Consider the following 13,203-nt stretch of genomic DNA (forward strand, 5'->3'; position numbering starts at 1 on the left):
AATGCAGTTTAATTTATTAGTCCTACCTTGTCCCTGCCTGCCCTGTCTGTTTGACTCACTTCTGTTCTCAGCTGTACCCGTCTCAGATCGATCTCTTTCCTCACTATCTCCCTGGGTCCCACCAGCCCCCACCCCCGCAACCTTACTCGTTTAAATCCTCCTGAGTAGTTTTAGCAAATTTCCCTGCCAGTATATTAGTCCCCTTCCAATTTAGGTGCAATCTGTCCTTCTTGTACAGGTCACTTCTACCCCAAAAGAGATTCCAATGATCCAAAAATGTGAATCCCTCTCCCATATACCAGCTCCTCAGCCATGCTTTCATCTGCTCTATCCTCCTATTCCTGCCCTCACTACCTCATAGCACTGGGAGTAATCTAGATATTACTACCCTTGAGGACCTCCTTTTTAAATTTCTGCCAAACTCTCAGTAATCTCCCTTCACAGTCTCAACCTTTTCCCTTCCAATGTCATTGGTTCCCATGTGGACAATGACCTCCTGCTGGCCCCTCTACCCCATGAGAACATTAGATTACATTACAGATTACATTACAGTATGGAAACAGGCCCTTTGGCCCAACAAGTCCACACCGACCCGCTGAAGTGCAACCCACCCATACCCTACATTTACTCCTTACCTAACACTACGGGCAATTTAGCATGGCCAATTCACCTGACCTGCACATCTTTGGACTGTGGGAGGAAACCGGAGCACCCGGAGGAAACCCACGCAGACACGGGGAGAACGTGCAAACTCCACACAGTCAGTCGCCTGAGGCGAGAATTGAACCCGGGTCTCTGGCGCTGTGAGGCCACCGTGCCGCCCACTCGCCACCGTGCCGCCCACAAACATTCTGCACCTTCTCTGAGACATCCTTGATCCTGGCACCAGGGAAACAACACACCATTCTGCTTTTTCTCTGCTGGCCACTGAAACGTCTGTCTGTATCTCTGACTACAGAATCCCCTAATACAATTGATCTCTTGGAAGCCGACGTACCCCTCGTTGCATTAGAGCCAGTCTCAATACCAGAAACTTGGCTGTTCGTGCTATGTTTCCCTGAGAATCCATCACCCCCTACATTTTCCAAAACAGCATACCTGTTTGAAATGGGTATATCCACACAAGACTCCTGCCCTAGGTGCCGACCCCTCTCACCCTTCCTGGAGTTAACCCATCTATGTGACCGTATCTGAGACTTTCCCCCCTTCCTGTAACTACCATCCATCACATACTGTTGCTGTTGCAAATTCCTCATCGCTTCTAACTGTCTCTCCAACCAATCCACTCGATCTGATAAGATTCGCATCCAACAGCATTTATGGCAGATATAATCTGCAATAACCCTTATACTCTCTTTAAACTCCTACATCTGACAAGAAGTACATATCACTGCAAAGGCCATTTTTGCTCCTTCACAATCTACAGACCCAGAAAATAACACCGTCTTATTCCTCTACAAACACAGCCTCAGGTTAAATTAATAGCTGTGGCTTATATTTTAAGTTTAATCAAGAGACTTATCTCCAAAAAACATATAATCAAGAAAGAATCCAGTATACTCACTACTGCAGCCTTTCTCTTGGACAGACTTATATTTTTTCTCAATGTATTGCCACATGGACAGAGTCAAAGGATGATGTAGCAATACATATTCATAGTACTTTTGGTCTAATATAGAACAGAAAAAAACTAAGTGATTCTGAAATGTTATTTATTTGGAGGGAATGAGCATTCCACATTGTAATATAATCTAGCAGGTCTAGCTGTTCTGCTTAGGGCTAAATTTTAATTCTTATTAAACTTGATCTGTAAGTTGCAATTCAACATATGTGGTCTGTCCAACGGATATATTAGCCAAAGAAATTTAAAGTATAAATTTCTGGCTTTGCCTGGTTAGAAAAGGATCCATTGTTCATCCTAGGACCACAGATTATTTGAAATATACTTTCACATTTTTTTAAGGTGTAACCTTGTCTGTAAATTAGCACCATAGACTGGGAATGAAAGGAAGTCTCTGGAGTATGTATGAATCACAATATTCGCTAAACTGTAGTGTTTATGGTATGTAATAAAGATACATACATAGCAAATGGTATAAAAATAATTCCATCCCCCGGTGTTAAATACAAGTTGCATTCCCATTAAAAGGGCAAGTCTTCGCTATTTTGTATATATATGAGAGAATAAAATTTGTAACGATCTTTAAAAGCACATCATTAAGCACAGTTACTCACCACATTGCTAAATAAAGTAGGAACAATAAAAAAAAGCCTCTTCATCTGAACCCTGTTTTAAGGTAAACAAGTCATTAATATACTGTTATGCATGGGACATGTTTGAATAAATTTTCAGTTAATCCAGCTTGCAATCATAAAAAAAATTACACAAAAGCAAAACTACAGTGGATACTGGACTTAAGAAATAAAAACATAAAGTGCTGTAAATCTTAGCACAAAGAGGGAAACAGAATCTTGTGCTGATAGAACATTTTCAGGAATTAAATCTATTTCCAGATCCAGAACTCTCACAGGTCTGATGTGCACCCAGCAGGGAATATTCCCAGAAGGTGATTCAGATCCATTGTCCAATTAAGGACAGTAGATTGTTTCTAGAGTTTGCAAGCACAGAGGACACACTCCTCGAAATACTACTCAACATGGTGGAGTACTGATTCATCTGGTCAGGCAGCATCCAAGGAGCAGGAAAATCGACGTTTCGGGCATAAGCCCTTCTTCAGGAATGAGGAAGGTGTGCCAAGCACTTCTACATTGGGGAGACAGGCTGCCTACTTGTGGAACGTTTCAGAGAACACCTCTGGGACACCCGCACCAACCAACCCAACCGCCCCGTGGCTGAACACTTTAACTTCCCCTCCCACTCCGCCAAGGACATGCAGGTCCTTGGCCTCCTCCATCGCCAGACCATGGCAACACGACGCCTGGAGGAAGAGCGCCTCATTTTCCGCCTAGGAACCCTCCAACTACAAGGGATGAATGCAGATTTCTCCAGCTTCCTCATTTCCCCTCCCCCCACCTTATCTCAGTCCCAACCCTCAGACTCAGCACCGCCTTCTTGACCTGCAATCTTCTTCCCGATCTCTCCGCCCCCACCCCCTCTCCGGCCTATCACCCTCACCTTAACCTCCTTCCACCTATCGCATTCCCAACGCCCCTCCCCCAAGTCCCTCCTCCCTACCTTTTATCTTAGCCTGCTTGGCACACCTTCCTCATTCCTGAAGAAGGGCTTATGCCCGAAACATCGATTCTCCTGCTCCTTGGATGCTGCCTGACCTGCTGCGCTTTTCCAGCAACACATTTTTAAGCTCTGATCTCCAGCATCTGCAGTCCTCACTTTCTCCTACTGATTCATCAGCCAAGGGAGAATGGTACGTGGTAATGAGCAGGAGGCTTCCTTGCCTGAAGACATGAAACTCCATGGAATCCAGAGTTAACTTTAAGGACTCTGAATGCAACTCCCTCCCGACTGTATAACACAGTGCTGCCACCTCCACTGGGTCTGTCCTGTCAGTTGGACAGGACGTGTGAGACACTGTCTGTGAGGTAAGATTGCATGAGTATGACTATGTCAGGCTGTTGTTTGAGCATTGTGTGAGACAGCTCTCCCAATATTGGCACCAGCTCCCAGATGTCAGTAAGGAGGACTTTGCAAGATCGACAGGTCTCTTTGTGTCACTGTCTTTTCCGATGCCGAGATCAATGCTCGATGGTCTGTTCAGCTTCATTTCTTTGTTGAGACTTCGTTGCAATTCATACAACTGAGTGGCTTGCTAGGTCATTTCAGAGAGAAGTTGAGAGTCAAGAACTTTGCTTTAGGTCTGGAGTTACACATAGGCCAGACCCCAAGGTGAAGATGGCAGATTTCCATCCATCTGAGCTCCTACAAAAGTGATCTCTGTGCAAAGCTAACTGAAAGAGCCTCAAGAGGACATTGAGTTATTATATTCTCTAACTCATGTCAAATACTTCTGATTGCTTTGAATTTAACCTAATTTATTGTAATATTCCTCTTCCTTCATTCCCAGTCCATGGTGCTACTTCACAGTCAAGGTCACATGTGTATAAGTATGTGTCATGAACAATTTGGATTTTGAACGCAGTAATAAATATTACCTTGCTTTAGCACTAAAGGACTTTCTGTGAGTTATTTTTAAATCGGTCTTCACAAACAGGGTTTAGGGAAATACACCACAGCCTTTTTCTTAAGGGAAAGACAATAAAAATCACCTCTGTAACAGACAGAAGATCAATAAAAATATATAAATTCACCTCTCTCTTATCCATGATAGAAGAAATGTTTGCATACCTTGTTGAGTAAAGATTTCTATTGCCTCCCAGATTTCACCAAAAAAAGTCCCATGAACAAATTTGCCAGTGTTCTCATTTTTGTTTTAATACACTATGTGTTGAACTATAACACTGTATGCATTTCTGCCTTCATATTACAAATATTTAAAAGAAAACTTTTTGTGCAAAAGAAAGGCTTTTGACTGAAGTCTTCCAGAAATCTGCAGGCTTGTCCAAATACAATGATAGAATACATTGTGATCAAACAGATGCCATTCTACGAAAGAAAAATATAACCAATAATTTTGAGGGGAAAATGACCTATAAATCCTAGCAAATGTAAATGTCTGATGTGAAAATAAAATCACACATTTAGAAATCCTTAAGAAAAGGATTAGCACTTCAACTAATATGTAAAATTGCCCTTAAATGGCTTGAAAATGTTTTGTGTGTGTGTGTTTGTTTTAATCAGTCCAATTAACAAATAATTCACTAAATGCTAAATAGAACACATGGGTGATTAGGGGTGGTTTTAGTTTAACATGGTAAATAGTTGGGATTGGATGTTACTGGGGAGTAAATTGGCTCCCAGACACTTATTTCAATGTTTTACTGAGGCAGGACAAAGGACAGGTAGTCAAATCTGCACCTGGGAGGCAAGTTGTCATTTTACACACACTAGTAAGTTTTGAAATTTTGGGATAAACTTGGTTTAACCATGGTCATCCAGATTCTCAGGGTCTTGGCCCAGCAGTTGTAGTGAGCCAAAGGTAGTGAGGGAAAAGTGATAAAGTCTAACCAGACCAGTATGTGGCTTGGAGAGAAACTTGCAGATGGTGATATTACCATGCCTTATCCTTCTGGGTGGTTTGGCAGTAGACATTGAAGCTGCTTTGGTAGGTTGCTTAGATCTCTCAGGGATCAGACCAACCAAGATGGAGTCCCCATCAATATCAGGGATCAGACATTCCTTATTCTGTTAGGGGTCAACAATTACAGCCTCAATTTGGGATCAGACCCCTAATCCCAGGGTCCCCCACTCTAAGGCCACAAGGTTCAGGAAGATGAGACTCCTTCAGGGATGAGACATATCACGCAGAGGGTAGTACATGTATGGAATGAGCTACCAGAGGAAGTGGTTGAGGCTGATACAATTGCAACATTTAAGAGGCATTTGGATGGGTATATGAATAGGAAGGGTTTGGACGGATATGGGACGGGTGCTGGCAGGTGGGACTAGATTGGGTTGGGATATCTGGTCAGCATGGACGGGTTGGACTGAAGGGTCTGTTTCCATACTGTACATCTCTATAACTCTATATTTCTTGAATTTGCAATCTCTTTTGCCATGCTCCCTACCCCAATGGAAATCAAGTCTGTCAATCAGGTTATCCTCTAGGTCAGGAACAAAAGTTGGCATGCAGAGAAATCTATATTTCTGAATGTTCCACCAAGAACCAGATCCCTGCTCCCAACATGTCAACTGGTCAAAATTTCCACCTCCCCCCATCCCACCATCAAAGTCCCATATCTATGGATTTCATTTTTTATTTTATGTTTATTCATTTCTTTAAGATGTTTTCTCTTGATAATAAAACACAGGAAAAGATCTGAGGACTTTACAGAACAAAATCCACAGAAGAGTGATGGTTAAACTGCAAGAACAACTTGAAATATAAATTGATAACGCAGCGGAGACCTGGAAATAAGCTTTAACCTACTGATGAAACAATATTGCCTTAGTGTATTTAATCGTACTTGGTGCTGGGTACTAAATTACAGACATTTCCAGGGCAAATGACTACTTAAGAAAGCACAATTTGAAAGTGCTACTGAGGGAGACTTCACGAATTGTTGGGCTGCTCTCCTTGGAAAAGAGAAAAATCAGAGGAGATTTGATAGCAGCATTCGAAATGATGAGAAATTCTGGCAGAAAAGATAGGGAGACACTATTCCCACTGACAGAAGGGCTGAGAATTAGAGGATTTAAGAAGATTAGCAAAAGAGCCTAGTGTGATGGAGGGAGAAACGTTTATGCAGCAAGTGACAAGAATCTGGAATGCATCGCCTAAGGCTGTGTTGCAGGCAGATTCAGCGATAACTTCAAAAATTGGAGAATTATCTGAAGAGGATATGTTTGCAGAGGTATGGGGTAAAAGCGAGGGATTTTAGAGAGGTAAATCATTCTTACAAAAAGCCAGCACAGTGGGAATGGCCTCTCCCTGTGCTGCAAACACTCTATGATTCTATCACTGAACTACATTGCAGCACACTAAGTACTTGCTCAAAAGTAGCTTGTTTAATACAAGTTGAAATACTGAAACATGCGAGTTATTTTAAATTTCGGTTTGGAAAGATGAGAGAAGATGCAAATCATTTTCAATAATTAAATAAATATTATTTCCTAACTATGGATCTTCGCAGCATATATACATACAGATCAAATCGGAGATTCTGGCGTTCTTCAAAGAAGTAATCAAGAAGAAATTTTCTCACAAAATCTGGGTTCAATGTATTGTCAATAGCTTCTGTTCTTCCATACTGTTAAAAAGAACATAATTTAATTTAAAGCATAATTTATCTTATACATTTCCTGCTGTATTGAGCTAAGCAAATGCATAACAAATTATCAGGAAGTATACTCTGGATTCAGATTAAATGTAGTACATCAATCACAAACAATTAATTTAAATGGCCAAATTTTAAATTTTAAATCGAATTTTCCACTCCCTATTATTGCTATAAAAGTAGACATAGCATAAGCATATGTAATACTGATAAACATTGAGTATGCTTTGTGTAATTTACTTCACAGATATTAGCAAATAACATACTAAATATCAATTATGAAAACCTTGCTCAAGGTTACTAAAACTTCTGGAAGTTAATTGAATATTGAATATGTAATTTCAGATAATGTCTGAAGTTTGTAAATTTAACAGAGATTCCAAAATATTATATCAGCAGTGACAGAAATTACAAAAATAGTGTTTCATTATAACTTTTGTCCATCCAAACCTATGTCAACTTTGAGAAATGTTTATTCGTCTAATTTTCCCCTCAAAACCATCTACATACCAATGAAAGCAAAATCTGCATAAACCAATGCATTGGACAGTATTTACAATGTAAATATTCCATGACAAATTTAACACAGTAGTAATTTGGTACAATTTCAATGTGCTGTTAAAAAATATGTTCTTCACAAAATTAGGCATTTTAAGCTGCGTATCTACTCCACCACATGCTGGTAGCCCAATTTTGAAGCATAGAAAATGGCTTTTTAAAAATATATAAAACCATTCGTTTGTTATTTTGTGGTAGTCAGTCTCTTAGTAAAATTAGAATTATATTGAAACGCTTTCACATCAGTATCCCAGCACCTATGAAAAATAAGATTTGAGTTTTCTTGTATGCCGTAAGTGAGCGCAATTAGTGAAAGCTCATAACTAATTCAATATAAAGAGCACTCAGTCTTTGGGTCAAGCTGTCTTCAAGCACAAAGGCTTTTAGACTAGTACAAAATATCACCATAGACTGGAGTTATGCTGAACATGACTCACATTTAATATCCAACAGACCTGTGAATTGGACTTTTATGAATGGGACAAATTGTGCCCAAAACAGCACAATCAAACAGAAACTCTAGGCCAGACAGTTTGATGAGGTAGGTTGGTGGCAGCTTTTTTCACTAATTAGACATCCATTAAATGAAAGTTAAATGTTTTGATTTTATATAGACACTTACACAACCTTAGTGCTTTACAGCACAGTCACTGTTGAAGTGTGTACAGCATGATTCTAAAAAATAGTATGTGATCATTGGGTTAATTCTCAGGCATAACAGTGGTGAAAAGTGTCCTGCTCCTCTTCAAATATTTTCTTGTGCTTATGGTCAAATATTTGCACCAGATCTTTCATATCTTGCTGATTACATGGTGGGGCCTCCATTAAATTTCTCATCCAAAAGAAGAATGTGCCTCAGAAGTTCAATGGAGTGTCAAGTTCTGTCACTTAAGCTTCTGAAATGGGACTTCACCTCACGATTTCTGATTGAGGGGTGGGAATAGACCAAGTCACTGTGAATAGTTTTAATAATGTTACTTATGGTAAGATTGTTAGAAGAATAAAGGGGAAATTGGGAGAAGTTTTCTGACACTCATGGTTGTTAAGACTTCTTTTCTCTCTACTAGCTGTCTTGGCTCCCTTTGAGTCTTGGGCCATCTGTGAGTGCCACTACATGCTGGCGAAGACTTAGCTATCTTCCAGGGAACAATTTAATTGAGGCAAATCAGGGAGCCTCAACATTCTAGAACAGTGAAAGTACTGGAAAGCCATAGCATTAATGTTCCATATGTAGAGAACCTAAAAAGGGAAACATGTATCTTAAAGCAGTGGTACATTGCTGGGACTGGCAGAAATCTCACTCCAGCAAAGAGCGAGTGATGGAATGGAACACGGCTCATACAATCCGTTCTACCTTTTGTCAGAACATAAGTAATAATTAGCTACATTTACTGCTTGCAATAACAGCTTTTAACTCATACTGATAGATCCACAGCTTTAACTTATTTACTCTTGTGTAATATTTCTAGTGATCGCTTTGACATTAAATTATAGTCTGCTATTGATTTGTTTTTGAAATGTGGCATTTGTTAAACATTGTAAAAAGAAGTTAAGTAGTCCAAGTTTTTTCTTCTTCTGCTACATAATTTTGTGAGTCTTTTGCTTCCCAATCCTGATGAGCCACAGCTGTAAATCTTTAACTTCCTGGCTTCTTTTAGCAATGTTTCAACTGCACTATCAAGTCGCATTTATTATAAGTTGCATTATTGTTTACATACCTCTCTCCATTCTTTGTTCCCAATTCCTTGTAAATATAAAACACAAACTGTAGGGAAAATGCAGAGCAAAAATTAATTGTAATTCATCACCACAGCATGTTGTACACTGTTTTGACAACTGACTCATAGGATACAAAAAGATATCTTGTTTGTTGAACAACGATGGTCCAATGTTTGCTTTTTGTATTGACTGAAATGAAATTAGGGATGCTACATTAAGATTAACTTTGTTGAATGTTCTATGAAAGAAAGTGATTCTCTATAGGAATATGACATTTAAACCACGTTGGTTAAGCAAGTACACATGAAAAGTTTGAATAAGTGGGAATAATCATCTTCCATTCCAAATAAACATTTAAAGTCTTCAGGAACTGATAAAAACTTCACACAGAAGTTAGATCAGAAAAAAAATTGACTGTATATGGACTACAGACTGTAATACTGAATAAGCTAATACGATAAAAATATTAGAAATAAATTTGAGGACAAGAAGCACACAAAATATGTAATATAATAGGAACAATAACTTGGAATTGCACATACTGGATAAAAATTGATAAAATAACATGTTAATACCATTATATGGGTAAATCTAACTCAAAATTACTTTACGTTGTTGCATATAATTTATATATAAACTACAAGTACATTTTCCACAGCAAAGTATGCTGAAAAAAACTTAAAAGAAACTGAGATGCAAACCTCCAAGTTCCTTGCAGCTTCCCCTGCTTAAACATGCAATGCACATTACTTCACACAATGGACAACAGAAAGAGCTGGTGCTGGTATATTTTCTCAAATTTTCCTGCATTTCCTATCTCACAAGAAAAGCTCACTGTAAAAGTTCAAGAAATCTTCATTGACATATCAGTTAACAGTGCGGCCAAGATTGAGTTTCAAAAAAAACCAATTTGTGTTTTTGTGTCCAAATGAATGCAGAGCATCCGAAGTAATCAGACAGACAGAGTTGTCAAGGCTCCGCAAACGGAGTCAGTGGGCAAATGCAGCATAGTGTGGATAAAACTTCGGGACCGAAAAAAAACAGGAAGGCAGATTATTGACATAAATGGCTATAAATTGAAGAGCAGGAATGTGATCTCGGTGTCCTTGTATGTTGGTCACTGAAGGCGAGTACAGTCAATTCTTCTATAACATGATGGCTGCGTTCTTGTGCAACCCCACATAATAGAAAAATCGCGGTTTAGAAACAGCAGTTAAAGTGTTGGTGCTGTAATCGTTTTACAGCCAATGCATATTTTAAAAGTTCACACTGTAAAAACAGCATTCCCAGTTTGTCAATCGCATTACAGCGAATTGCATTGGCGAAACACACGTTGTAACACAATCATCTGAACGCAAATTATATGTGAGCCTTCATAATGACAGGATTTGAGTTTGGGAGCAGGGATAGCTTGTTGCAATTATACAGGACCTCAGGAGACCAAACCTGGAATATTGCGTGAAGTTTTGGTCTCTTTACCTGATTTGGATATTTTTGCAATAAAGGGGTGCAGTTAAGATTTTGCAAATTTATTCCTAAAGTGGCAGGACTGACATATAACAAGAGATTGAATCAATTAGGATTGTTTTGACTGGAATATCTGTGATAAAATATCTGGAATTAAGAGTCTAATGATGACCATGAAACTATTGCTGACTGTCAGGACAAACCCAAATGGTTCACTAATGTCATTCAGGGAAGGAAACTGCCATCCTTACCAGGTCTGACCGAGATATGACTCCAGATCCACAGCAACATGGTTGACTCTTAACTGCCCTCTAGACAATTGGGGATGGGCAATAAATGCTGGCCTGGCCAGTGATACTCACATACTGTGATTGATGAATGGATGTTTGGGGGGGTGCAGTGCAGATGTTCCCAATGGCAGGGAAGTCCAGAATCAGGGATCACAGTCTTAGGATATGGGGCAAACCATTTAGTACTGCGATGAGGGAGAGATTTCTTCACTTAGAGAGAGGTGAGCCTGTGGAATTCACTCCACAGTAAGCTGTCCAGGCTAAAGCATTGGATGATTTCAAGAAGTTGATATAGGGATTGGGGTGAAAGTGATCAAAGGATATGGGGGAAAGTGGGACAGACTAATGAATTGGATGATCTGCCATGAACATAATAAATGGCAGGGTAGGCTCGAAGAAATGTCGGGGGGTGGAAAGTCGAGTGGGTGGTAACAAATCTTATCATGGCACAAGCTGTTGTGTTACTTCTGACCCAGGCTGAATAACATCCTCAACACTAGTTCTACTAACCTGCTGAGTGTAGGAACCATGTGATGGTTTGAGACTGAAATTATCACCCATTTATCCCAACTTCTTGCACTTATGCTCCAACAAATACTCTCACCAAAAAAAAATAGTAAGCTTAAAAAAATTTGTTGGCATATGCGTACAATTATAATGATTTACAAAACTGTTTGGGTTTAGTAGTTAAAAATGAAACTGCAGGGAGACATGTAACCAAATATTGGAGGACCACTGGCCTACAGCAACTCAGATTGTTTTCTCACAGTTTGAGAAAATCAATGGGGGCATCAATGTTTTAAAGAGCTGCCAGTGACACCAACATCTCCTGAATGAATTTTTAAAACTAGCCTGCAGTTTCCTGCTTTGAAATTAAGGGAGTTATATTTGCTACCTTCCAATCAAATGAACCAACCCAAAATCAAGAGTTTGAAAAATTAAAACTCAAGAATCAATTATCTCACTAGCGACTTCTTTAAGATCTTAAGATGAAATGCTTCAGAATCCAGGCATTTACCAGCCCACAGCTTCAGCAATTTATCAGCGCTGGTGCTCTAGCGATTGTCCTTTCCCTGAGTTTTTTCCTCCCTTTCATCACCTGATTGATAGCTGGTTCTGGGTTGCTACTTATATTCTCTATGAAGAATTTCCCAGCTAACTTCTGAACACAGCCTTCAATGCTACATCACATGGTTCCTGCACTCAGCAGGTTAGTAGAACTAGTGTTGAGGATGTTATTCAGCCTGGGTCAGAAGTAACGCAACAGCCTGTGCCATGATAATATTTGTTACCACCCACTTGACTTTCCACCCCCGGACACCTCTTCTCACCAAATGTCTCAGTGGACAGTGTAAGGAACAAGGTCATTTAGAAGGCCAGGACCTGACAGTACAAAATTGAAAATAGGAAGCACAGAATAATCTTTTCTACAGAATTAATTCTAAGAAGAAAACAAAGAAAATGAAACCAAAAAGGTGAATGTGTTTTCCTAAGCGGTAAGGGAAGAAGGAAAAGGATTTCATTGAGGATGCATGGTGACATAACTAACCTTGAAACTACAAAGTATGCATTTGTCTATTGAAAAATAAGGAGTTTATATTCCAATTCTAATATGGTATACTTGATAAACATGTGAAGACATCAGCAAGATGCAATGCAGCACCCTGAGGTTGTTTTCTGTCAGATGTTTACCACAGAACAGAACCAGATATACCAGGAAAGATACAAAATCTACAAATAAAATCTTCAAAGAAAAAAGCTATGGCCTTAGTGAAATACGTACAGTAACTCATTGGCAGAAATAAATGTGAGGGTATGGTTAAGAAAAGATAATAATAGATTTAGTTAGCACAGATCAGTTGACTAAGTAGGACATGAGGATGAGTCAAAAGGGACTAGGAATGGTAATCGGTACAAATAGGAATGAGACCACCATGAAAAGAGTACATGCAGGAATAATAAAAGAACATTTTGGGTGGATTAAGATATGAAAAAGAAATAAAGTTGGTCAGAAAGTCTGCAAAGCAACCAGGATAATATAATAAATGAACAGATTCAGACATTATCCATAATGTAGTAAAATAAGATGATGAAGGATGAGGTATTTAAGAAACCAGTAGAAACAGCTGGAATCAAAAGAAAGAGAAAATTAGGGAGGCATTATCATCGGAGATTAATTGTTCAGCAAGTTAACAGCTCCATGTGTTGTAAGCAGACTATCAGTAGTTTGATGAGTTGTTTACTGACAGTAAGAGCAGTTATAGTTGATTAAAGATTAAGAGATTTTTGAAAAGTA

At 39.2% G+C, this 13,203-nt stretch overlaps 1 protein-coding gene across 3 annotated transcripts in view; it reads right to left on the bottom strand.

The window, feature by feature from the left end:
- LOC122561654 (copine-8) overlaps window positions 1-13,203 on the bottom strand; it is a 356,185-nt gene that overhangs the window by 229,112 nt on the left and 113,870 nt on the right. For all 3 annotated transcript variants that reach the window (XM_043713602.1, XM_043713603.1, XM_043713601.1), the window contains exons 3-4: window positions 9,150-9,196; window positions 6,743-6,846 (exon numbers count right to left, since the gene is read on the bottom strand). In XM_043713602.1, coding sequence (XP_043569537.1) covers window positions 6,743-6,846; window positions 9,150-9,196 — 151 coding nt within the window. The remainder of the gene's footprint in view (window positions 1-6,742; window positions 6,847-9,149; window positions 9,197-13,203) is intronic.

This window comes from Chiloscyllium plagiosum, chromosome 23 (genome assembly GCF_004010195.1).
Source record: "Chiloscyllium plagiosum isolate BGI_BamShark_2017 chromosome 23, ASM401019v2, whole genome shotgun sequence".
NCBI classification, from domain to species: domain Eukaryota; kingdom Metazoa; phylum Chordata; class Chondrichthyes; order Orectolobiformes; family Hemiscylliidae; genus Chiloscyllium; species Chiloscyllium plagiosum.